This window comes from Nyctereutes procyonoides, unplaced genomic scaffold (assembly GCF_905146905.1).
Source record: "Nyctereutes procyonoides isolate TBG_1078 unplaced genomic scaffold, NYPRO_anot_genome, whole genome shotgun sequence".
In the NCBI taxonomy this organism is placed as follows: Eukaryota; Metazoa; Chordata; class Mammalia; order Carnivora; family Canidae; genus Nyctereutes; species Nyctereutes procyonoides.
The window spans coordinates 29,674,544-29,696,952 of record NW_026575160.1 but is presented as its reverse complement, the minus strand read 5'-3'; the positions used below and the strand labels follow the sequence as shown (position 1 = coordinate 29,696,952).

The 22,409-nt window shown below is 47.4% G+C and overlaps 1 protein-coding gene across 10 annotated transcripts in view; it reads right to left on the bottom strand.

Annotated features, from left to right (window-relative positions):
- The window catches only part of ST7 (suppression of tumorigenicity 7), a 240,472-nt gene extending 239,047 nt beyond the window's left edge, over positions 1 to 1,425 (bottom strand). For 7 of the 10 annotated variants that reach the window (XR_008663026.1, XM_055314566.1, XM_055314568.1 and 4 more), the window contains exon 1: positions 1,195 to 1,425. Coding sequence is in view for 7 of the 10 variants with exons in the window: in XM_055314566.1 (XP_055170541.1) it covers positions 1,195 to 1,345 (151 nt within the window). In the remaining 3 variants the exon portion in view is untranslated. Of the gene's footprint in view, positions 1 to 50; positions 426 to 1,194 lie in introns of those variants that run through there. The other 3 variants (XM_055314572.1, XM_055314571.1, XM_055314570.1) reach the window with 2 other exon arrangements.
- Between the last annotated feature and the right edge of the window lie 20,984 nt (positions 1,426 to 22,409).

Here is a 22,409-nt window from a genome sequence, read left to right as displayed (position 1 = left end):
TAAAACCCTACAACGGCATTTCTAGGGAGAAAGAAATCAAATCCACTTACCAATAAGCATACGAGTCTCCTTACGAGATAGTCAATTGACTTCTTAAAATCACAGGGCTTGGGGACTAGAGGTGTCTTGGGGACAGATTTCCCTAAACCAAGGAAGACAATCATGGAGCCTGCTTCTCCCTCTGCTTGAGTCTCTGCCTCTCTCTCTCTCTGTCTCTCATGAATAAATAAAAATAAAAACAAAAAATAAAAAAACAGCAGAAGGCCACCGTCTTCGAGGGGAGGGCATCCCCGGGCTGAGCAACACCTGCGGAAAGGGCCGATGACTGCGGGGTCCAGAATCCTACCCGCCTCCCAGGAGACCGGGGAGCAAGTGCAAACATGACCCCGAGGTCAGGTCCAGACGCTCAAGCCCCCGAGGCCCGGGGCGGTAACAAGGGGGAGCCGCGGGGAGACGCACACGCACGGGCAGGGCGGGGGGGGGGGGGGGCGCGCAGCAGGTGGGGGCCCGGACGACCGCGGCGCGTTCTCGGCAGGGATCTGAAGGTCCGACCACCGAGCCCCACGAACGAGCCTCCACTTCACGAGGTCGCGGGAGCCTTCCCTGGAGACGCCGTCGTGCTCGCGGGCGCAGCCGGGGCTCCCTGGGACCGCCCGGGGCTGCTCTGGCCGGCGTCGGGGCGCGGGAGGGGCGGGGGCGGAGGCCGCAGGGACGGGGGGCGCGGGGGGGGCGCGGGGGGCGCAGGGGCAGGGGGTGCAGGGGGCGCAGGGGCAGGGGGTGCAGGGGCAGGGGGTGCAGGGGGCGCAGGGGCAGGGGGTGCAGGGGGCGCAGGGGCGGGGGGCGCAGGAGCAGGGGGCGCGTGGGCGGGGGGCGCGGGGGGCGCAGGAGCAGGGGGCGCGGGGGGCGCAGGGGCGGGGTCAGCGGGGTCCCTGTGGCCCCGACAGCCCGGCCCAGAGCGCCGCCGCCCGGGGAGGCCGCGGGGTCCGACCGCACTGGGGGCGGGGGCGGGGCGGGGCGGGGGCGGGGGGGGGGGCCCTGGCGGCGTGTGCGCGGCGCGGCTCCACCTCCGCGGTCGCGGCCCCCGCCCCCGCCCCGCCCCGCCCCGCCCCGAGCGCCCCCCGCGGCCCCGAGCGCGCGGCCCCGGGACTTGCAGGAACTTTCGGGTCCGGGCGGGGGAGGGGCGGGCGGCCGTACCCGAGCTCCAGTTGTCGTTGATCCTCAAGGGCACGCGCAGGACGTAGACGAGGAAGAGCACGAGGAAGAACCACACGGTCCACAGGTACGTCCAGGACCAAACTACGCAGGACTTGAGCTGCTCCAGCAAGCCCGCGCCCGCTTCAGCCATTTTCCAGCGCCGCCCTCCGCCGCCGCGGCCTCGGCGTGCGCCGCGATGATTCACCGGCCCCGCCGCCGCCGCCCGCCCCGCCCCCCCCCGCCCCGCCCCGCGGCCCGGGCGCCCCCGGAGCCAGCCCCAGCCGGGCACGCGGGCGCGGCCTCCCTCCCGCGGCGCCCCGCCCTGCACGCGGCCCGGGCACGGTCGCGGTCGCGGTCGCGGTCGCGGTCGCGGTCGCGGTCACGGTCACGGTCACGTGGCCCTGCCCCTCGTCCCGGCCCGTGTGCGCTGCTTGTGCGAAGATCTGGAGACGCGGGCACGCCCGGCGCAGTCGTAGGGCGCGTGCGAGGAGCCCGGCCACCTGCCTGCCCGGCACTGCCCCAGCTGCGTGCAGCCCCTGCCACAGCCCCGTCCTGTGCACGGGGAAACTGAGGCACCGGTGCGAGGAGCCCCGCCACCTGCCTGCCCGGCACTGCCCCAGCTGCGTGGAGCCCCTGCCACAGCCCCGTCCTGCGCACGGGGAAACTGAGGCACCGGTGCGAGGAGCCCCGCCACCTGCCTGCCCGGCACTGCCCCAGCTGCGTGCAGCCCCTGCCACAGCCCCGACCTGTGCACGGGGAAACTGAGGCACCGGTGCGAGGAGCCCCGCCACCTGCCTGCCGGCACTGCCCAGCTGCGTGCAGCCCCTGCCACAGCCCCGACCTGCGCACGGGGAAACTGAGGCACCGGTGCGAGGAGCCCCGCCACCTGCCTGCCCGGCAGTGCCCCAGCTGCGTGCAGCCCCTGCCACAGCCCCGACCTGCGCACGGGAAACTGAGGCACCGGTGCGAGGAGCCCCGCCACCTGCCTGCCGGGCACTGCCCCAGCTGCGCGCGACCTCATGGACCCCTCTCACAGCCCCGTCCTGTGCACGGGGAAACCGAGGCACAGAGCCGTCGAGCCGTTCGTGACCCTGAAGCCGGAGTTCAGCTGCGGACTGATGGATGCGCACGGCCGGCCGCGGGGCCTCAGGCTCCAGGCCGCACCCCCTGCTCTCAGGACTCGGGCTCCAAGGGACAGACCAACCCCAGGCCCCCGGGAAACAGATGTGCTCCCGTCCCTGCCTAGCAGCCCCGAAAATAGATCACGCTCTGAAGCGAGATGTCCGATGCACACACTGGGCGCTTCCTCCGGCCTGTCTTCCTCGGAGCAGCACAGGGGCTTCCCAAAGAAATCTTGGCAAAAAGGATGTTTATCCTCTCGGGGGTTTTTTGGGAGGGAGGGGAAAGGGGGTGATCACAGTTCACACAACTCTCAGATTGTTTCTGATTTTAATTCTCCGGGATAATTTTGGCTTAATCTGAACGGGTCGCATTAAGCGAGATTATTGCAAGCGTTTACGTCTGGGCCGCAGAAAATGTTGCCTTTACGAAGTGAAAGTTAAAAGTCCGTTTCTGGCCTTAAATGTTTTTTCACTTTCTATGCATTCGATGCAAATAGAGTAGTTAGAGGTTCCGGGATCGCCAGCCAAGACATTTTTAGAATTCGGAGTATTCAGGAGAATGTTTTATTATAAATTTTTGCTTTGCCTACTTGTAGTTTCCCCCATAATAAAACAAGCTCCCGGGATCCCTGGGTGGCGCAGCGGTTTGGCGCCTGCCTTTGGCCCAGGGCGCGATCCTGGAGACCCCGGATCGAATCCCACATCGGGCTCCTGGTTCGTGGAGCCCGCTTCTCCCTCTGCCTGTGTCTCTGCCTCTCTCTTTCTCTCTCTGTGACTATCATAAATAAATTTTAAAAAATTTAAAAAAAAAAAAAAAGCTCCTTTACCTTTTTGCCTGCCGGGCCTGTGCCGGGATCCAGACTTCGCTAATTCCAGGACTAACCAACACGAGTACCTGAACCATCCACTTTATGTTCCGATTAAGTTAACCCCCCGATTCTCTGCAGTAGAGTTGCCTGCTTGGTTTAAATGAGCGTCGCGGGGCCTCGCCTCTGCTGTCAGGGACCCTCCAAGAAGGGACACAAATGTGGCTCTCGGAGGGCCGGCCCGCCTTACCCATTATTGCTTCTCTCTGGCGGGCGCCAGGGATGGGGTTTGGAGTTGGAGACGTGTCTTTGTTGTCGGCCACCAGAAGGGAGGGATGAGGATCCGTTCGGGAGCGTGGCTGCTTCAGCGCGGCTGGAGTGCGGGCTCCCTGGGGACGGTGTCAGGACACATGAAGCCGGAGAAGGTCTGATTGGGAAGGGCCCTACGGAAACACAGAGGCGTTGCCTGCTCTCTGGCACTGCGCCCACGGACCCAGGTGACCAATTCAGAGATGTACGTAAGTGGGGAGGGACGTACAATTGACAGGCCCTGGGGACTGATGGCAGGGTAACGATGAGAGGTAAAGGGTGGCTCTTGAGTGGGACCATTCATGAATTAGTGACAACCAGCTGTGTCTCGCCTCCTCTTGGCCGCCTCCCAGTGGAGTGAGCCACAGTCACCCCAAGTATATCACGTCCAGAACTCACCTCCAACGGCTTCTTCTAGAAGTCTCAAGAATGAGCACCATCCCTCCAGCTCCCTAATTCCGAAATCCGAGGATCAGCCCACCCAGAGGGGACGGGGGTCCCTCTACGCACCTTTCCTCCCAGTCAACTGGGCCTCAAAACGTGAGGTCCTGTCTCGGGTCTGTCACTACTCTCGATTCTCCTGCAGCAGCGGCCTGCGGTGTCTCATAACCTCCGCGTCTGTCCCAGGGGGCAAGCTGGGACGACCTGCCTCCAGGTTCTTCACAGGCAGCACCGGCACCTCCGTCCCCACACCCGCTCATCCCCCCCAGGCCACCTTCTTCCACACTTCTCGGCCAGAGTAGCCCTTAAAAGTACAAATCTGATAACTCGTTCCCTGCTTAAAAGCCCTTCAAGGCCCCACGGACTCACTGCTACTCCACCAGAGCCCCCCAAAGGACAGTCTCGGGGCGCTCAGGGCCGTCCTCCCAACCTAGGCAGCCTCGCCTCCGCCCGGGCAGGGCGCCCTCCCTTCCTCCGGGCCTGGGCACACGTCCTCCTGCTTCACGGCTTCCAGCTTCTCCCCCTGCCACGCCTGCCCGGAAACAGCTTACTAAGGGAGGCACTGGGACCGTCACCTCCTTCAGGACGCCAGCTCCCTCCCGCCGAGCCGCCGAGCCGCCGAGGCCAGCACCGCCCCACGGCCTCGGCCCTGGGCTCTGTTCTTGCTGCTGCTGCTCCCTGCGCCCTGCTCCTTCCAAGTCACCGAGGTTCCCCTGTTCAGGGTTTCCCTTGGACCTATGACGGGTCAGTGTGTCTCCTGTGAACGGAGGCCTTTAGGCCTTTAACGTTAGGTAGCAGGCCACTGTGGTTCTCCCCGGCATCTTGACCTCCCGGTGCGGAGCCTGCACGTTAGGCGCAGGCTCCGAGCTCAGTAAGGACTTACTGGGTATTGAACAAACGAATGGAAATCTACTATATGAAGAGAAATTCCAAATGTTATGGCTTCCAAACAATACTAATGTCAGATGTAATTCGGGGGTAAAACTTAGGATCTGGCCTTCCACCATATGGCGAGCTTATTTTGAAAGTTTGCTTCAGGAGATGTAACTACCTGTGGGCGGTATAATAAGAGTGAAATGACCATGAATTTATGAGGATCATGTAAGACCAGTCTGCTCCCAAATTCCTCACGAATTGGTTTATGTGTTTGATTACAAAGTATATCATAGTCTGATAAAATATCCGAACTAAGAAACCAATATATTAGGGAAGACCTTTAAAAGTGCTTTGAAATTACCTCTCTGTTGTTTCTTGTTCTGTTTTGTGTGTGGCGGTTAGGAGTGCACGTGCATAGGCTGTCTAGCCTTTCGCTGTGTACTTTGTTGGAAGTCTAAGAACCTATTTTCAGAAGTGATTTTCAGAGTTCATCTGAGATCTCAATCCCTGTTCTCGATCTGGCAACCCTGCTTCTGGGTATTTATTCGAAGAAAATGAAAACACCAGTCCAAAGATAGACACGCACTCCCGCGTTCTTCACCGCAGCAGCATTATTTACAATGGCCAGGCTAAGGGTCCGTGAGTAGGTGAATGGATCAAAAAGATGTGTGTGTGTGTGTGTGTGTGTGTGTGTAATGGATATTATTCAACTATAAAAGAGAGTGAAATCTTGCCATTTGCCACAATGTGGATGGACCCCAAAAGCATTATGCTAAGGGAAATGAATCAGAGAAAACCAAATACCTAATGATTTCATTCATATGTGGAATCTAAAAAATAAAACAGAAACAGACTCACAGGGATGCCTGAGTGGCTTGGTGGTTGGGCCTCTGCCTTCAGCTCAGGGCGTGACCCCGTGGTCCTGGGATCGAGTCCTGCATCGGGCTCCCACAGGGAGCCTGCTCTACCTCCCTCTGTGTATCTGCCTCTCTCTGTGTGTCTCTCATGAATAAACAAATAAAACTTAAAAAAAAAAACAGACTCATAAATGCAGGTAACAAACTTGGTTATCAGAGGCGGCCGGGGTTGGGGGTGGGTGAAACAGGTGAAGGGGATTAAGAGGTGCGAACTTCCAGTTATAAAATAAGTCATTGGGTTGTAATGTCGGACAGAGGGAATATAGTCAATAGTAGCATAATAACTTTGTATGGTGACAGGATAACTAGACTTACCACGGGCATCATTTCGTAATGTATAAAAATATTGAATCACTATGATGTACACTTGAAAGTAACAGGATGTTGCATGTAAACTGTACCTCAAAATAAGTAAACAATTTAATGACTAAAACATAGTTGATTTTTTTTAAAGGAATAACTGTTCTGACTCTTTGGTTTCAGTTTAAAATAAATAAAAAAAATCTCACCCACGTTCATTGGTTGAATTCATGAATGAGTCAGTATCCTGTGTTCATGAATAACATCCTAACTAACTGGTTACTCTTATTTAGTGACTTATTTAGAACTGAATAAGTGCAAATCCAGCCTCATAGTTTTGAGAATCAGTAGGGCAGACAAACAGGTTTGGAAGGGAATTTACCATTTCTAACTTTTGAAGACAACATACTCTCTCATAGAGATATTGGAGAGGTGGAATTTTAACTATCCATATTTAGTTGAAAAGGTGATTTAGATAGCAAAAGACGTGGGGGAAATGACCCCAAGATGTAATATTGTATGTTTAAGGAAGAAAGCACACACATTTCATCTTACTGTGAAGGATTCACAATGTCTTGGCTTAGAAATCATATGATGAATTATGATCATACTTACTTTTGTTCCCCTATTCCTTAAAAAAAGATATCCTAGTTTCTACAAAAAGCCTTTCAGAGACATGCCAATACTTAGTGACTTCCCTGATTTGTTTTAAAAAATTGAAATTATTTTAATAAGGTAAGGTATGTTAATATACAGAATAATTCTGATAGAAAAATGCAAAATAGAATGATCAGGGCCTTGTATAAAGGACCTGAAGGCAGCCTAACTCTATCTTCACCCTAAAATCCTGCTCCAGCCAGTGGAGGATGGTTCTTAATTTTCAAAGAAAAAATAACATAAAATTCCTTTGGAAAGTAGAGCATCAACACAGCCTTCTCCTTTACACCGCTGAAATGCAATCAGGACAGAAGACCAGAAGAAGATGAGTGAGATTACAAAGAAAAAGTCTGAGAGAGAGCAGAGAGAGCACATGGATTCAACAAAGCAAGCTCAGAAATACATATTAAGTACATGGAATATGAGAGTGAAAGGGATTATAAGGGAAAGGAGGGGAACTGAGTGGGAAAAATTAGAGAGGGAAACAAACCATGAGAGACTCTTAACTCTGGGAAACACAAAGGGTTGTGGAAGGGGAGGAGGAGGGGAGGATGGGGTAACTGGGTGACAGGCACTGAGGAGGGCACAAGATGTGATGAGCACTGGATGTCATACTATGGTTGGAAAATTGAACTTGAAACAAATGTAAAAAAAAAAAACACTCTGAAGTGTTTTCTGATCCTTCGTTTCCTAGACTAATCCATCACGTGAGGTAACAGTGTTACTCCCTTTACTTACTCTATTTATTCCTTGCTAATATCTTTACTCTTGAGAAGTTATTCTAAGCAAATGGGCTCATTTTTCAGTTGCATGTTAAATAGTGTAGAAATGATAATAGTATACTTTTTATTACTGATACATTTAAAAAATTATAACACGTTTAATCAAACTAAAAATTCATTATTTCATATTTACTGTGTCTGTAAAATACCATCAGTTATCCCAATTTTATTATTTTATTTTTAAATTGCATATTTTGGGTCCATGACTGGCTAGAATTTCAGGATCCAAGGTCACATCTAGACCTCTCCTTGCTAAAAATTATAGGATTTCAAAAATCCCAACACTAGTGATAACCATCATATGAAATAGTTCCAAGTACAAAAATAATATACCGTCTATAAGACTTATTTGCTACATGCATAGCATGTTTTTCTGTGGTTTTGGCTTCAAATTTCAAGTTCATGCACGCAAACCTCCAAAACACCTGACAAATTTAGAGTCATCAATTAAACAAAGGATCTGTTGCATTGGAAAAAAAAATCCAGAAATCAGGTTACACTGATGTCATAGAACTATTGGTAGAATTAAGAGGAATCGGATAGTCATGACATAAGCTTAAATTTGTTTTTACTGATACCAAGCATTTATTCTCAAATGTCTGAGAATTGATTCCATCTTTAACCAAGATGTATTCCCTTACATTTTATTGGTTACATTTCATTTTGTTCTCATTTCTAACGTGCAAGACTATACTTAGGCATGCAAATTAAAGTAGAAATTTCACGATCATCTGTTATGTTTGGCCTGTGTAGAAACTTAATCTAAAAAGTTGAAAGAAAGAAAAATCAGATTATTTTTATCTCAAAGTATATTTCAGGCTAGTGTTAAGTAATGTGCTGGCCTGCTTCAGCCAAATTAATTGTATTTCTAATATTAATTCTAAATCTCTTCTTTATTTTGCTTTGCAAAAATTATTCTAGGTTTCCCTTTTATTTTGCATTTCAATGCTATTGCACAGCTGCTAAATTTAGTACCTTATGCACATTTAACTATAGTGCGTTTTATCTCCTTGTTAATAATGACAGTTGGTGAATATGGATTATAATTGAAGCTGTGACTTCCCTTGAGTCTCTTCTGTCTCAAAGTTATCTTTATAGTACTATTTTTACAATATAATTTTTTTTCTTTGATCAAAGTTTGTCATTCCACCTGAGCGCTAAAGGTGTCCACATACTCAATCAAGCCCACTTGAATTAACTTGTCAAGTGTGATGGGATAAACTGTAACAAATAACTAGCTATGGCCTAGATTTAATTATCTGCTTTTCTATTTCTTGTATTCAATGCATATTTATACACATTTTTATTCTGAAAGAGGCACTTATCTTGGACTCCCATATTTAGACACATTTATCAATGTGTCTAATATAGCACTTTATAGATTTGTTCATTGGTCCTTGTCCTTTTATTAGACCCCTTCCTGGGCCTAGCACAGGCCTTGTATGCTGAATTAAGCTGAAATCACGACATTAAACTGGGGAATAAGGAAGGTGGGGGCCTTTTATAAGTTTAGAATAAACTTATAAAATTGAAGACCGCTGATTTGCATATAAGAAAGGACCAATGCATATAAATGACAGGGAAAAATATTTCAGTTTGAGGAGCCAGCCTCAAAAGACCCCTGACCTACCTTCCCAGCCCTGAGAGCATTCTGACAGAGATTTGGCTGACCACCAGCCTCATCGGTGAACTGGAAACAGTAATAGCCTATGTTGATCAAGTAGGAAGGGATTCCTACAGAAAGGGGGGGCGGTTGTTGCATGAGGTTTTCTGGGACTTTCCCAGTTTTAAAACTGCAAGTCCCACATCCTGGGAAGCATCTCAGAGACAGCTGGGCTAGATGACCTCTGAGTTTTCTTTCAATTCCTCAGCCTCTAAGATGCAGGGCTTCTCTCAGGCAAAACTGGGAAGTGGGACGTAGTTGGTTTTGGAGACCTCCTAGGGGGCTCCTCTCTCCCTCCACTGCCTTCACTTCCTTCCCTTGTCTACTCTTAAAATCTGCTCTTGCAACTACCGATTTATTTACGCACAAACAATATTTATATCAGCTCAAAAAGTTAATCTTCCTGGTGCTATTGACACACATTCCAGATGTCAAACCCATGAAAGAAAATAATGTTTCTCAGCTGTTTCAAGATATCGTCAATTCTTGGGTGTCAGGAACCCCTACTCCACCTTATTGTGCTAAGTTTAATTCCATCGTTCCAGGTAAGAATAGATACATGAGTATATTATCCATTTGCAATAAAAAAAAATCACAGCTAAGAGCATATATCCATTAAAAAAAAAACAGAGAAGCTGAAGAATCTATCCTGTTTCTTTTATAACTAACTTACTACTTATTCACCTCTTTTATTGTTTACAAGGACTCTAGTTTCAACAAAATTGTTTCAACAAAAATGCACAGGAAACCTGACTTTGAGAGAAAACTATTCTCTTTCCCCAAAATTAAGATTGCCGTTTTAATCCAGTTCACAGAGAGTTCGGAGTTCCAAGAAATTACAGATGCGTAAAACAGAAGTAACCAAATGAAACTGCAAATTCAGACCCTAACCAGCTGTGGTGGGATTTGAGTCCTGAGGTAGGAGAAGCAGTCTGGAACTTGGTAAATGGATACGTAGGCTTAGAGACATGGTCTCCACACTTTGGCAGTAAAAAAACAAAATACAAACTTAGCCTCACACCCAAAGTATGTGTATCTATAAGCTAACCTGTTCCACAATAGCAATATGGTACATACACAATAAAAATACATATACAGACATTTCAAAGGTGAGTTGACTATAAAAGTTTTAGCATTGCTTGCCCTAAACCTAACAGGGTATCTGTGTATTTCTGGACTGCCTGTAACCTGCTTTAAAGATCCATGGTTTGGGGCGCCTGGGAGGCTCAGTCGGGTAAGCACCTGCCTTCAGCTCAGGTCACGATCCCAGGGTCCCGGGACGGAGCCCCACATCCGGCTCCCTGCTCGGCTGGGAGTCTGCTTCTCCCTCTGCCTCTGCCCCCCTCCACTCATGCCCACCCCTCCTCCGGTCGTGCCCTCTCTCGCTCACTCTCTCCCAAATAAATAAATGAGAGATTTTTTAAAAATTAGGATCTGTGGTTTGGAAATCTTCTATCTTGACTGCTATTTCATTTTTGCCAAGTTCCTTTAAATCACGTAACGACGTTGCAGCTAACTCTAAAATGAGTTTGGATGGAGACCTCGCTGGCTGGCTCACCTGCGCCCCAGGCCTCGGCCCCAGCACAGGCCCCAGCTCAGCTCGCAGTGGCCTGGTCCGCGGCGCCGGCCTGCGGACTCTGCACCTCCCAGCAGCTGCACATTTCTAGAGTCTCCCCAGCGTCGTCTCTCCCGGGGGTGGGGGAGACTGTCCCCTCGCTCCACAAAGTGCTGTCTCTTTTATCTCAGCTCCCATTCAGCAGAAGTCTGATACAATACTGTTATGACAATGGTAACTTAGTCTGAGAAGTTTAATTTTTTGTTTAGATTCCAATTCTTTAAAAGTATAAGAAATCCTCCTTTTTTTTAATCTATCTCTTTTTCCCCAATTTTCTTGAACATATTGGATTAATCATAGTCATTTTAAAGCTCACATCTATTCACTTCAATACCTAGATCACCTGTGGATCTATTGCTATTGTTTATTTGAGGCATTTTTCTTCCTTTCTTGACTTGCCTAAAGATACATATAATGGGAATTTTTGCACGAATGTTTAACCTTGCTTATAAAAAGAATTACAGAGGCTGCTCCAGATGGCATCTTCCACTAGAGACGGTTTACCTTTTCCTCTTCTAGAGCTGACGTGTTAAAAAATGAGTTTTTATGACACTAGCGGCTGTCAAGATATGAGATTTGGCCGAAATATTTTGGAGATACACCATCCAGGGTGTCAAAAAAAAAAAAAAGGTGAGAATATGGTGCAATAAGGCTGATTCCCAAACAGTTTGGGGACCAGTTACTAACTGGAAGTCGGCTAGTTACCTCATGCCAACCCTATGCCTCCATGACTACATCGTTATCTGAATCCTATTCCTGTAGATATTTTCATAAAAGGTGATAGAACACCCAAAATTTCAGAAAGTAGAGATTCATCCAGCTTGCAGAACAAGTTTTACACACTCTGTTAGCATCTGTTTCTAATAAATGTTTGAATGCATGTCAGAATTTGGTCTGACACTTGCTTTCATTTTAAGATACCACCTGGTAGCTAGGATGTTGATGCTACAGGGGAAAGAGAGAGAAGGCCTATAGTTAAATATAACCATGCAGAGCTACAAAAAAAAAAAAAAAAAAAAAAAAAAAGCATTGGTTGCCCTTGACCAAATTGGCTTTGTTTGGTTCACAACTTGAACCAAAACAGTCATAATAATATTTTTTAAACAAAGAACATGAAGAACCATGACCTGTACACCTTCTGTTAGCTGACTTTTTAGCATATTTGCCTCTAAGCAGTTTTTCCATGCATAATTTTTACATCGTTTTAATCAGTTTCTAAGTTCATTTTTTCGGGCTGCTGCTCTTACATATTATTTTTTAAAAGATTTGTTCAGGTTAGTATACAGTCTTCAAAAACACCATATTTAACGATTGCGTAATGTTCCAAACAATATAGGTTTTTAAAAAAATATTTTAAAGAGGGAAAAGGTGAGGGAGGGACAGAAGGTGAGGGAGAAAGAGAATTTCAAGCCGATTCCCCGCTGAGCATGGAGCCCAATGCAGAACTCTATTTCACAACCCCGAGATCACAACTGGGGCTGGAATCAAGAGTTGGACACTTAACCGATGGAGACATCCAGAAACAACACAGAATTTTTTTTAAAATATTTTTTAAAATTTATTTATTCATGAGAGACACACACACACAGAGAGAAGCAGAGACACAGGCAGAGGGAGAAGCAGGCTCCATGCAGGGAGCCCGACATGGGACTCAATCCTGGGATTCCAGGATCAGGCCCTGGGCTGAAGGCAGCACTAAACTGCTGAGCCACCCAGGGATCCCCAACAACAGAGAATTTTAAACCATTCCACAATTGCACTTACTAATATTTGGCCATTTTAAGTGATCCTGTGAGAAGATCATTTCATTTATAACTTTCTATTTTTTTAATGTAGGGTTATTTTATTGGGATACGCAGAAGTGGATTCAGTAGTCAAAGTCAGGAACATTTTCAGGTTCCTTACCACATGCTGCCCAGTTGTTCTTCAAAAGCAATTCTTGAAAACCCCACTCATCCCGACTGTGTAATATCCTAAAAGCCCCAACTTTCAGTTATAGTGTAATTGAAAATGATCGTGGAATACACATTAGGAGTTTACCTTGTGATTGAGCTAAATCAGCTCTGTGGCATGGGTAGTCCTGCTGGTCAGATAGATAGATGCCAACTTTTCATTGTAACTAAATTTTCCTTTTCCATTCATTTAGCATTTTGGGGGGAAAATGGGAAAATCTGTGCACTTGATAAGAGGAATGTTTCCATCCCAAGTTTCTCATAAACCATAACAGAAAAAAAATTTCACCCTTAGGGACCAACCGCCATCCTCTCTCAATGTATTAGAAACATTCCAGAATATGCAAACCTAGATCATTCTACACTGCAGCCAACAATTAACTCTGTATCATCCAAATGACACATCCTCCGCTGAGAAATTAAGTTTCACTGTCAAGAGTCTTCATCCGTTCTTTGGGGAGGAAGGAGTCAGGGGACATTCACTCTGAGGAGCAATCCTTCACCAAAACAGGTTTTTCTGGCTACGCTGCACCCTGTTTGGATTCACGTTCTAGGCTTGTCTACCAGTTGACCACACACTTGGTGGATTACAGGCAACAACACAGATTTGTGGAGGCCGGAAGTCTGAAATCAGTCTGTCCGTAGGGCTGTGCTTCCCCCCCCCCCCCACCCCAAGGCTCTAGGATGCAATCGCTCCCCGCCTCTTCCAGCTTCCTGGGCTTGCAGCAGCGGAGCTCCAATCCCGGCCTTCCCTGCTGGGCCCCTCCGCCTTTTTCTTCTAAGGATCCTTGTCGTGGGATGTAGAGCCTGCTCAGATAATCCAGGATGATCTCCTCGTTTCAAGATCCTTAGCTTAATTACAACGGCAAAGACCGTTCTCCAAATAAATTAATACTCACAGGTTCCTGGGATTTAATGCGAACCTACGTTTCGGGGGGCCACCATTCATCCCACTGTACCATCCAACCTCCGCTTCATGAGCAGTAAATCACGGTGACCCTGCAGACTTTTCTTCCCTCTTTTTGAATCACGAACAACAGCCTCACAATGTGGAATCTGTTTATAATAAAGAGCTATTATCCTTGGTTGATCCTGCAGCCACTAAAGAAATTTAGGTTATTACAACCAAACGGCAATTTAGATTTTTCACTTTGGTTCTTTAAAAAAAGGTCTTGGTTCTCAGCACCCGTAGTGTATCAGCAGAGAATCCAGACGCACCCCTATTCTCTTAATCCTGACATCTCCTTTGAGTTTCCTTCCTAAGTATGACGGAGGGAACGGAAGACTTCAAAAATCGTTATTCTTTCCTCGAAGGTGATAACTTTCTTCGTGGTGTTATTTACTTACGTTAGGAAAACTCCCTGTGTGATATCATTCACGTAAGTTGCTAAGAAATATGTGCACGTGTGTCTGTGTCTACAATCTGAGAATTTTTAAACATCTTATAAATATTTTCACTGTTTATAGATAAAAATAAATAAATAAAACACACTGGAGGTCATTACACATGGTAGACGTCTAAATAAAATTGGGAACATGTCACTTCAAAATGCTGCCTCTGAGCCCAGGTGGCTCAGCGGTTTGGCGCCTGCCTTTGGCCCAGGGCGTGACCCTGGAGACCCGGGATCGAGTCCCACGTCGGGCTCCCTGCATGGAGCCTGCTTCTCCCTCTGCCTGTGTCTCTGCCTCTCTCTCTCTCTGTGTGTGTGTCTCTCAGGAATAAATGAATAAAATCTAAAAAAAAAAAATTCTGCCTCTGGATTTGATCTTATCCGGAAGGCCCAGGGATTGTTTAGGTAGCACTCTGAGGTCATCCGCCCTGTGGTCCGGGCCCCATACTTCACCTTTCCAGCTCTCCACTGCTTCCTCTGTGCCGTCTGACCACTGCACCGCCCTCAGGGTCAAGGGAGTCTCCGTGTGTAAAGCTTCCAGCAGAGGGTGGCTGTTTCCTCTTCCTCCCCAGGAGCTGGGTAAACTGGCCGTTGTCCGTGGACTAGCGCCTTTCTTTGATGGTTTCTTGCTGCTGTTGTTGGTATTTTCGTGGTTTCGGGTTGTGATTTTGCCCCGATGATCAGGGATGCGATCCGGGATGCGATCCGGGATAAGGCCAAAGGGCAGATGGGCAGGCAGAGAAGGGCGTCCGCTCGCTCCAAGCAGATGCCCCCCGGAGAACAGGCTTCCCGGCGATTCCTCTCGTGGGCGCAAAGCCACCGTCTCCAGAGAGTCCGCCCCCCCACCTCCAGTCACCTGCCTGGAAGTCAGACAAAAAATAAGGGATCTTGTCTGCACGGGCCAATTCGTTGTATATTAAACTGTTACACATCATATAACCTTTAAAGATCAATAAGATGCCAATGCTGGCATCAAGGGATTATACTCTAAATTTAATAGGAAAGATAACACAAGGATAAAAATCAGTCTGAAACCCTAAGAATCTTAGAATAGTGCACTTATATTTTTCACCCCTCAGTCTTCACGCTATTGATGCCGTGTATTTTACGTTACATGTTATAGATCTGTTATAAAGCACACCCTCCCCCGTCCTACATTGTTGTTGCTATTATTATTATTTTATTTTTATTTTACATATTATTATTATTATTATTATTATTATTATTATATTTTTATTTTACATAGTCAATTATCTTCTAAAGAGATTTAAATAATAGAGGGGCCCCGGCTGGCTCAGTCGGAGAAGGAGCCTATGACTCTTGATCTCTGGGTCATGAGTTCAAGCCCCAGGCTGGGTGTAGAGATTATCTGAACAGATAAATATTGGAAGAGATTTAAATAGTAAGAAAACATTGATCCGCGTGGCCTCCATTTCCAGTGCTCTCCATTCCTCTGTGTGGATCTATATTTTCAACTGGTGCCATTTTTCTGCTGCCTGAAGGAAGTCCTTTGACCTTTCTCGCGGTGCAGGCTGGCTGGTAATGAATTCTTTCAGCTTTTTTGGTCGGAAGAAATTCTTATTTCATCTCCATTTTTGAAAGATGTTTGTGCTGGGTATTGATTATAGTTCGCCAGGTATTTCTTTCCATATTGTACAGGTGTTTCTCCGCTGACTTCTCACGTTATTTCCAACGAGAAGTCTGAGTCATCCTTATCTCTGTTTGACATTGTTTAGGGTTAACATTAAACATTAACACCACTGTTTTCCCCTCCTTAACCGGTTTTAAGATTTTCTCTTTATCCCTGTTTTTTGAGCAATTTGGTTATGATGTGACTTGATAGGATTTTCTTCATGTTTTTGGGGCTTGGGGCTCATCAAGGTCCTTGGAACTAATGGTTTACAGTTCTCATCAAATTTCATCAAATTTGGAAAACATCAGGCCATGATTTCTGAAATATTACTTCCGTGTCCCTCTCTCTCTTCCTTCCTTTTGCCACTTGAGGTTGTCCCATAGACCCCGGAAAAGGCACCTGCTAAATTATTTTTTACTTGAGTTTCATTTTGGATATTTTCTATTGCTTTATCTTCAAAATCACTAATCCTATCCAGGGTCTTTTTCCCTTTAGACACTGTAATTTTCGTCTCTAGAAGTCTGATTTGGCTCTTTATCAGGTCTTCTATGACCTTAATTCGCCTTTTTTAGCACATGGAGCTAGAACAATTGTTGTAAAGTCTTTTTCTGCTCTTCTAACGTAGAGGTCGGTTTCAGGTCTGCCTTGATTGATTGATCTTAATCCTCGTTACCGGTCACACTTTTTCTGTTTCTTTGCTGCCTGGTAAGTTGTCATTGGACGTTAGACGCCGCGAATCTTACCTTATTTGGCGCTGGATATTTTTGTATTCTTGAGCTTTGCTCTTGGATACCACTGAGCTTCTTGAAAACAGTTTGATCCTCTCCAGGCTTGCTTCTGAGATTCGTTAGGAGGGATGGGAGCTGCGGGCTAACCGCCTGCCGCTGCTGGGGAAAGGCTCCTCGGGGTAACCTGCGCCGTCTCCCGCGTGGCTGGGGCACAGGCCGTCCTGGAGGGCAGCCCCGGGGCCTCGCGTCTCTAACCCTGCTTTGTGCTGGTGGCCTGTCTCGCCAGCGTCTGTGCCCCTCAACCCTCTGCTGACCCCGGAGCCTCTGTGCCGCCCTGTCCTTCCCGGTGCTCTTGCCTGACGATTCGAGCTGTCGTGTCCCCAGACTCTCGGCGTGTCTGCCTGGCTCTGCCTCAGTCTCCCCTCCGTGTCCTGTAGCCTGAAAACTCTGACCACCACAGAGTTCATGTCATGTGTTCCTCGACCCTTAGGGATCACTGTCCTTCGCTGCCTCATGGCCCGCGTCTGTAAAATTGTTGTTCCAGGGCAGCCCCGGTGGCTCAGTGGTTTAGTGCTGCCTTGGGCCCAGGGTGTGATCCTGAGGTCCTGGGTTCGAGGGCCACGTCGGGCTCCCTGCATGGAGCCCGCTTCTCCCTCTGCCTCTCTCTCTCTGTCTCTCATGAAAAAATAAAATCTTTAAAATAAAATAAATTAAAATCGTTCCATACGTTGTGTCCATTTTGCTGTTTCAAGTGTGAGCGTGAATACACTGACAGTGTGAGCGTGAATAAACTGACAGGCACCTCCCTGGGTGCCTGTGTCTGCCTCGCCGCCCGGGAACGTTGCCACCACTGACACCTCGACCTCCTCCACCTCCTCGACCTCCCTGGCGCGGTCACCTGGGTTGCCTGGGTCTGGAAAGCCAGGCCCAGGCCATAGCAGCATCCCAGGGCCACGTGGCCACCCTCCTGTGCTGCTCGGGGTTCTGGAGGCGCTGTGACGAGGTGAGTGGTGCCAGGGCACCTTGGGGTGGCCATCCAGGGAGCTAAAAAATACGTAAGTAAATAAATAAATATTCCTAAAATAACTCTAATAAGATTTATAATAGGGGCACCTGGGTGGCTTAGTGGGTAACCATCTGCCTTTGGCTCAGGGCGTGATCTTGGAGTCCTGGGATCAGGTCCCGCATCGGGCTCCCTGCAGGGAGCCTGCTTCTCCCTCTGCCTGTGTCTCTGCCTTTGTCTCTGGGTCTCTCATGAATAAAGAAATAAAATCTTTTTAAAAAATATTTATAATAGGATGAATCTTTTAAGAGAAGTACAAATCAAGCATTACAAAGAAAGGAGAGAAATGAGTTGTCAGAAGGCCTTTTTGGAAGAGACAGCCCTTGGGTCAGGCCTTCCCGCCCGGGTAGACGGTGCACTTGCAGAAAGGGCACCCAGGGAGAAGGAGGGGAAATAAAAAAAGAGGCAATTCAGCAAAGGGATGAGTATGGGTGAAAGTAAATGAGCCTTGTAGAATGGGTAGTTTTGTAAAACTGTTTCCAGGAATAATTTTATATATTTCATAACTTACAATAGAAAGTACTCCTGTTTTAGGGATGAAATGATCTATTCTTACACTTTAAACAACAATCCTTTACAGATTGCTGGCTCCACACCACGCGATTAAGCTGCCTCGTGTTCTAGTTTGTTCCTTCATTCGTTATGAAGGGTTTGTTGAGTGCTGGTCAGTGTTCCAGGTGCATGGGCAACATCGGTGAACAGAACAAGGAGCCTTCTGGAGCTTCTGTCTTAGGGCAGGTGGGCTGCAGAAAGGCGAAAGCAAAAGGAAACAATGAACAATAATCAGGATACGGAGTCTTTCCACAGAGCTTAATAATTAAAAAAAAAAAAAAAAAAAGAACAGGGCAGCCCCAGTGGTGCAGCGGTTTAGTGCTGCCTGCAGCCCCGGGTGTGATCCTGGAGACCCTGGAGACCTGGGATCGAGTCCCAGGTTGGGCTCCCGGCATGGAGCCTGTTTCTCCCTCTGCCTATGTCTCTGCCTCTCTCTCTCTCTCTGTGAATAAATTAATAAAATCTTTTAAAAAGTAAAAAAAAAAAAAAACAACATTTCTTTTACTTAATTCCATAAGGTAAGTGGTTTAACTTGCTGAAGGACTTGTACCAGCCTGCTTCTTGGATACAGTCATAGGTGCCCGGAGGGCATAGGGAGGGTGGCTCTTAAGGAGTACCTAATAAAAATTGTATACTTGTGGGCCAAGTTTAGAATTCAAAAATAGTTTTATATTATGCTGCCAATGAGGCTTTTTAAAAAAAGATTTTATTTATTCATGAGAGAGAGTGAGAGAGAGAGAGAGAGAGAGAGGCAGAGGGAGAAACAGGCTCCCTGCACGGAGCCGGACGTAGGACTCGATCCCAGCACTCCAGGATCATGACCTGAGCCGGAGGCAGATGCTCCAACGCTGAGCCCCCCAGGCATCCCCGAGTAGGGCTTTAGGAGTGAAAAAACAGGTTTTGCTAATTGGTAGGTACCCTCTGGCTGAAAGGAGAGCGTAGCTCCAGCTCGTACCCTACACTGTGCTGGCTTCTAACTTGGAATTTGCTGACGGTTAGTAAGGGGAGGAGCACATGTAGGCACAGTTTTCCCCTCTGTGACTTGATGGAGGTGAATGTGCTCTGTAAACCGTTGAGAACACATCAAGTTACAGTTGCTATAGTTACAGCAAGGACTCGTTCAAGGTCATACAGAGAAGCAGAGAAGCTGTATATTTGTTCACTTGCTCATCCGTTTATTCATTCACTCAACAAACATTATCCACTCTACTCAATGTCCCAGAACAAGGCACTCACCGTCTACAATAAAGAGAGAATAGGCACGGGCGACCGTAAGGGAAGGCAGCTGAGGAGGGCTGCGTGGTGGATTCTCTGGAGCTCCGGCCAGACGCTCTGTGGTTCTCTTTTTTGCTTTCTATTCTGTTCCATCCCATCCCACCCCATCCCACCCCATCCCATACTGTGCCCAGATTCATGCCACTTATCTAGGTAAGAGTCTCTATGGGTGCCCACTGCTTCCCCACATGGGGTAGGGAATACCTGGCTACACGCATAGCTACTCTCTGGTGTCCTCGTGCGCACACGCTGTCAACTGATCACAGTATTTCCTCCCACTGAATCTGGATTCCAGCCCAGAATCCTTCTCAACATGATGCTCCAGAAAAGCAATTGCCAAATGATCATCAGAGTTGCCCTTAAAAACTACGTCCCCCGGCGGGGTATTCCCACTGGTTTTGTTTTTTTTTTTTTTTTTTTTTTCCGCAGGTAGGAAGAACGTCATTGGAGATTTTGAGCTCCTTCTAAGCCGACAGCATTGGTATTTTGTGAATTAGAAAATAAAGGCTCACAGAGGTCAAGAGGCTTGCTCGAAGTTACACATTCAGTAAGTCTAGGAACTGGGATTCAAAGATCAGGATTTTGATTCTAAATTCAGTTTTCTTACTGATACCTCAAGAAGTTTTTTTTTTAATTTTATGACTCCCGGAAACATTGGCAAAATCTTTTTTTCTGTCTCTTGAAGTTATACGACTAGTCGATAGCAAGTAAAGCCCATTGACTACTCCTAAAACGTGCTAGAAGGAGGCACCGAGCTTTCAAGGGCTGTGTGGCCACCTCCTTGTGACTGAACATCTCAGGCCGCGTCGCTCTTCTGGAGGTTCTGTCTCAGAGCAGGACATTCTTGGAGGCCTACGATTCTCAAAATAACGTTTGCAAGGAATTTTGAATTATGAAATCACGGGAATCGTTAAAAATGGTGACAGGCATGCGGGGGGGGATTTGAATGGTGTTCCACATTGCACGGTTCCTGGGGCAGTGTCTACGCTGCTGCTTTGTCTTCCGGGAGAGCTTCCACGAAGACTGTGAGGTGAGCGCACCCCTGGAGTCGCTGTAGGGCGGCCCTGCACTCCCGGTCTTCAGTCCTCCGTCTCTTGCCGCAGGATTTTGGGGCTGCGTGTGCATCATTCACTCAGTCTGCAGGTGATTACTGGGAACCCTCTACAGTGGCCCCATTTCAGGATCAGGGGATTCAGGTTTGTCTTCATTAAGATTGTGTTTATCTGATATAAACATAGAGCATTGATTGTGATATCTGATACCGAAAAAATTAAATAACAGTGGTTTAACCAAACAGGGGGTTTCTTTGTCTCACATAGAAAGTGCGGTCACAAAACGTCAGCACCTACTCCACACCTGTTGAGATATTGCTCATCGCTAAACCCATAGTTGAAGCTTCTTTCTCCTTACCAGCCGCAAAGGTTGGAGCTGAAGCAGCCATTTTGTGACCATGAGAAGGTCAAACAAGCAAACAAACACTAAAAATGGAACATGCTACAAATAGTAGAGAAAAAAAATGAGAAAATAAAAAAGCTTGAGTCTCTGATGACATCGTTGAGTTTATGAACTAACCTTGAAATCACCTACACCTGGACTTCTTAATAACAATAATTAAGTGTCTTATGGTCTAAATCAGGGTTCTTCAAATTTTTTTTTTAAAAATCCAGATAGCAACTATTTTAGGCTTTGCAAAGACATGAAATAGGAGGTATCTTATACGTACTTATACATTAAGAAAGGAAACAAATTTCCACGATTTTTTGATGAAATAACAAAACATGATAACTGGAATAATAATAATAAAAATAATTCTTTTGGGGGGAAGGAGATAACAGTCGCTTAAAGTTGGTCTTCAGTATCATCCTGATAGAAACCCAATCTCGCTGGCCTACAAAGCCCTCCCTTCTCTGAAACAGTGATATTCCTTCCCTGGAACCCACCAGAACGTGTCGTCCGAATCTCCCTTTTGCCGCTTATACACTCTCTTTGTTGTGTTGAATCGTTTCTTACGGGGAAGCGAGTTAAAAGCATAAGCTCTGGGTGAAGACTTCCTGGATTTGGACTGCAGCTGAGTCGTCGCTGGCTGTGTGATCGTTGGCTATTTATTTAAACTACGCAGAAGCTTTCAATTCCTCATTTATATAAGGAGTCGTACCTTATATAAATAAGGAATAATAAATATATATAATATTTATATTATATAATAATAATATAATAATATTATATAATTAATATAATACCTGCCTTAGAAGGTTGCTTTAACTAAATGAGTTTAGAGCAGTGCATGGGTTTACTTTAAAGCGTTTGACGGGGATCCCTGGGTGGCACAGCGGTTTGGCGACTGCCTTTGGCCCAGGGCGCGATCCTGGAGATCAGGGATCAAATCCCACGTCGGGCTCCCGGTGCATGGAGCCTGCTTCTCCCTCTGCCTGCGTCTCTGCCTCTCTCTCTCTCTGTATGACTATCGTAAATAAATAAATAATTTAAAAAAAAAATAAAGCGTTTGACAAACGTGTTCTTTACCCTTTGATTCTTTCCAACCATGTAATGATGTAAAAAACTCTTCGTAGCTTCCCAGCTGAACAGGGACAGGTGACGGCCTGGATGTGGCCCATGGGCCAGGTAGCGGGGCCCTGTTTGGAGCCGCTGTTGGGTGACCTGAGGCTGACAGGTGAGTCAGGGGTAGGGTCAGGCCCCCCCGCCGGGCGTTTAACCCTTGTTTTATTTCTAGTTCTCTCTACGTCTACCACTGTGCCCTCAAAACATTCCCCTTCGCGCGCGTGTGCGCACCACACCCACACACACACATGCACACCCACACACACACGCACACACACACGCACACACGCACACACACACACACGCACACTTCACAGGTCTTATTTAGCATCAAGGGTAGAAAGAAAATCTGGCTCCGTCAATATTCTTTCCATGCACCTGCTGTTGCCTTACGCCTCTCAGATCCAGGCTCTGGGTGTAAAATTCGAGACTTTACATACCCTGGCTCCCGATTTCCTCGTTCTTTCCCCGTGGGCAGTCGTAGCTTCACGTCTTCTGGTCTGAGTCTTCGGGGAGGCGGGGGTGGCGGGGCTCGAGGGGCAGAGCAACCGAAGCTTCAGGCGCCCGCCCACCGT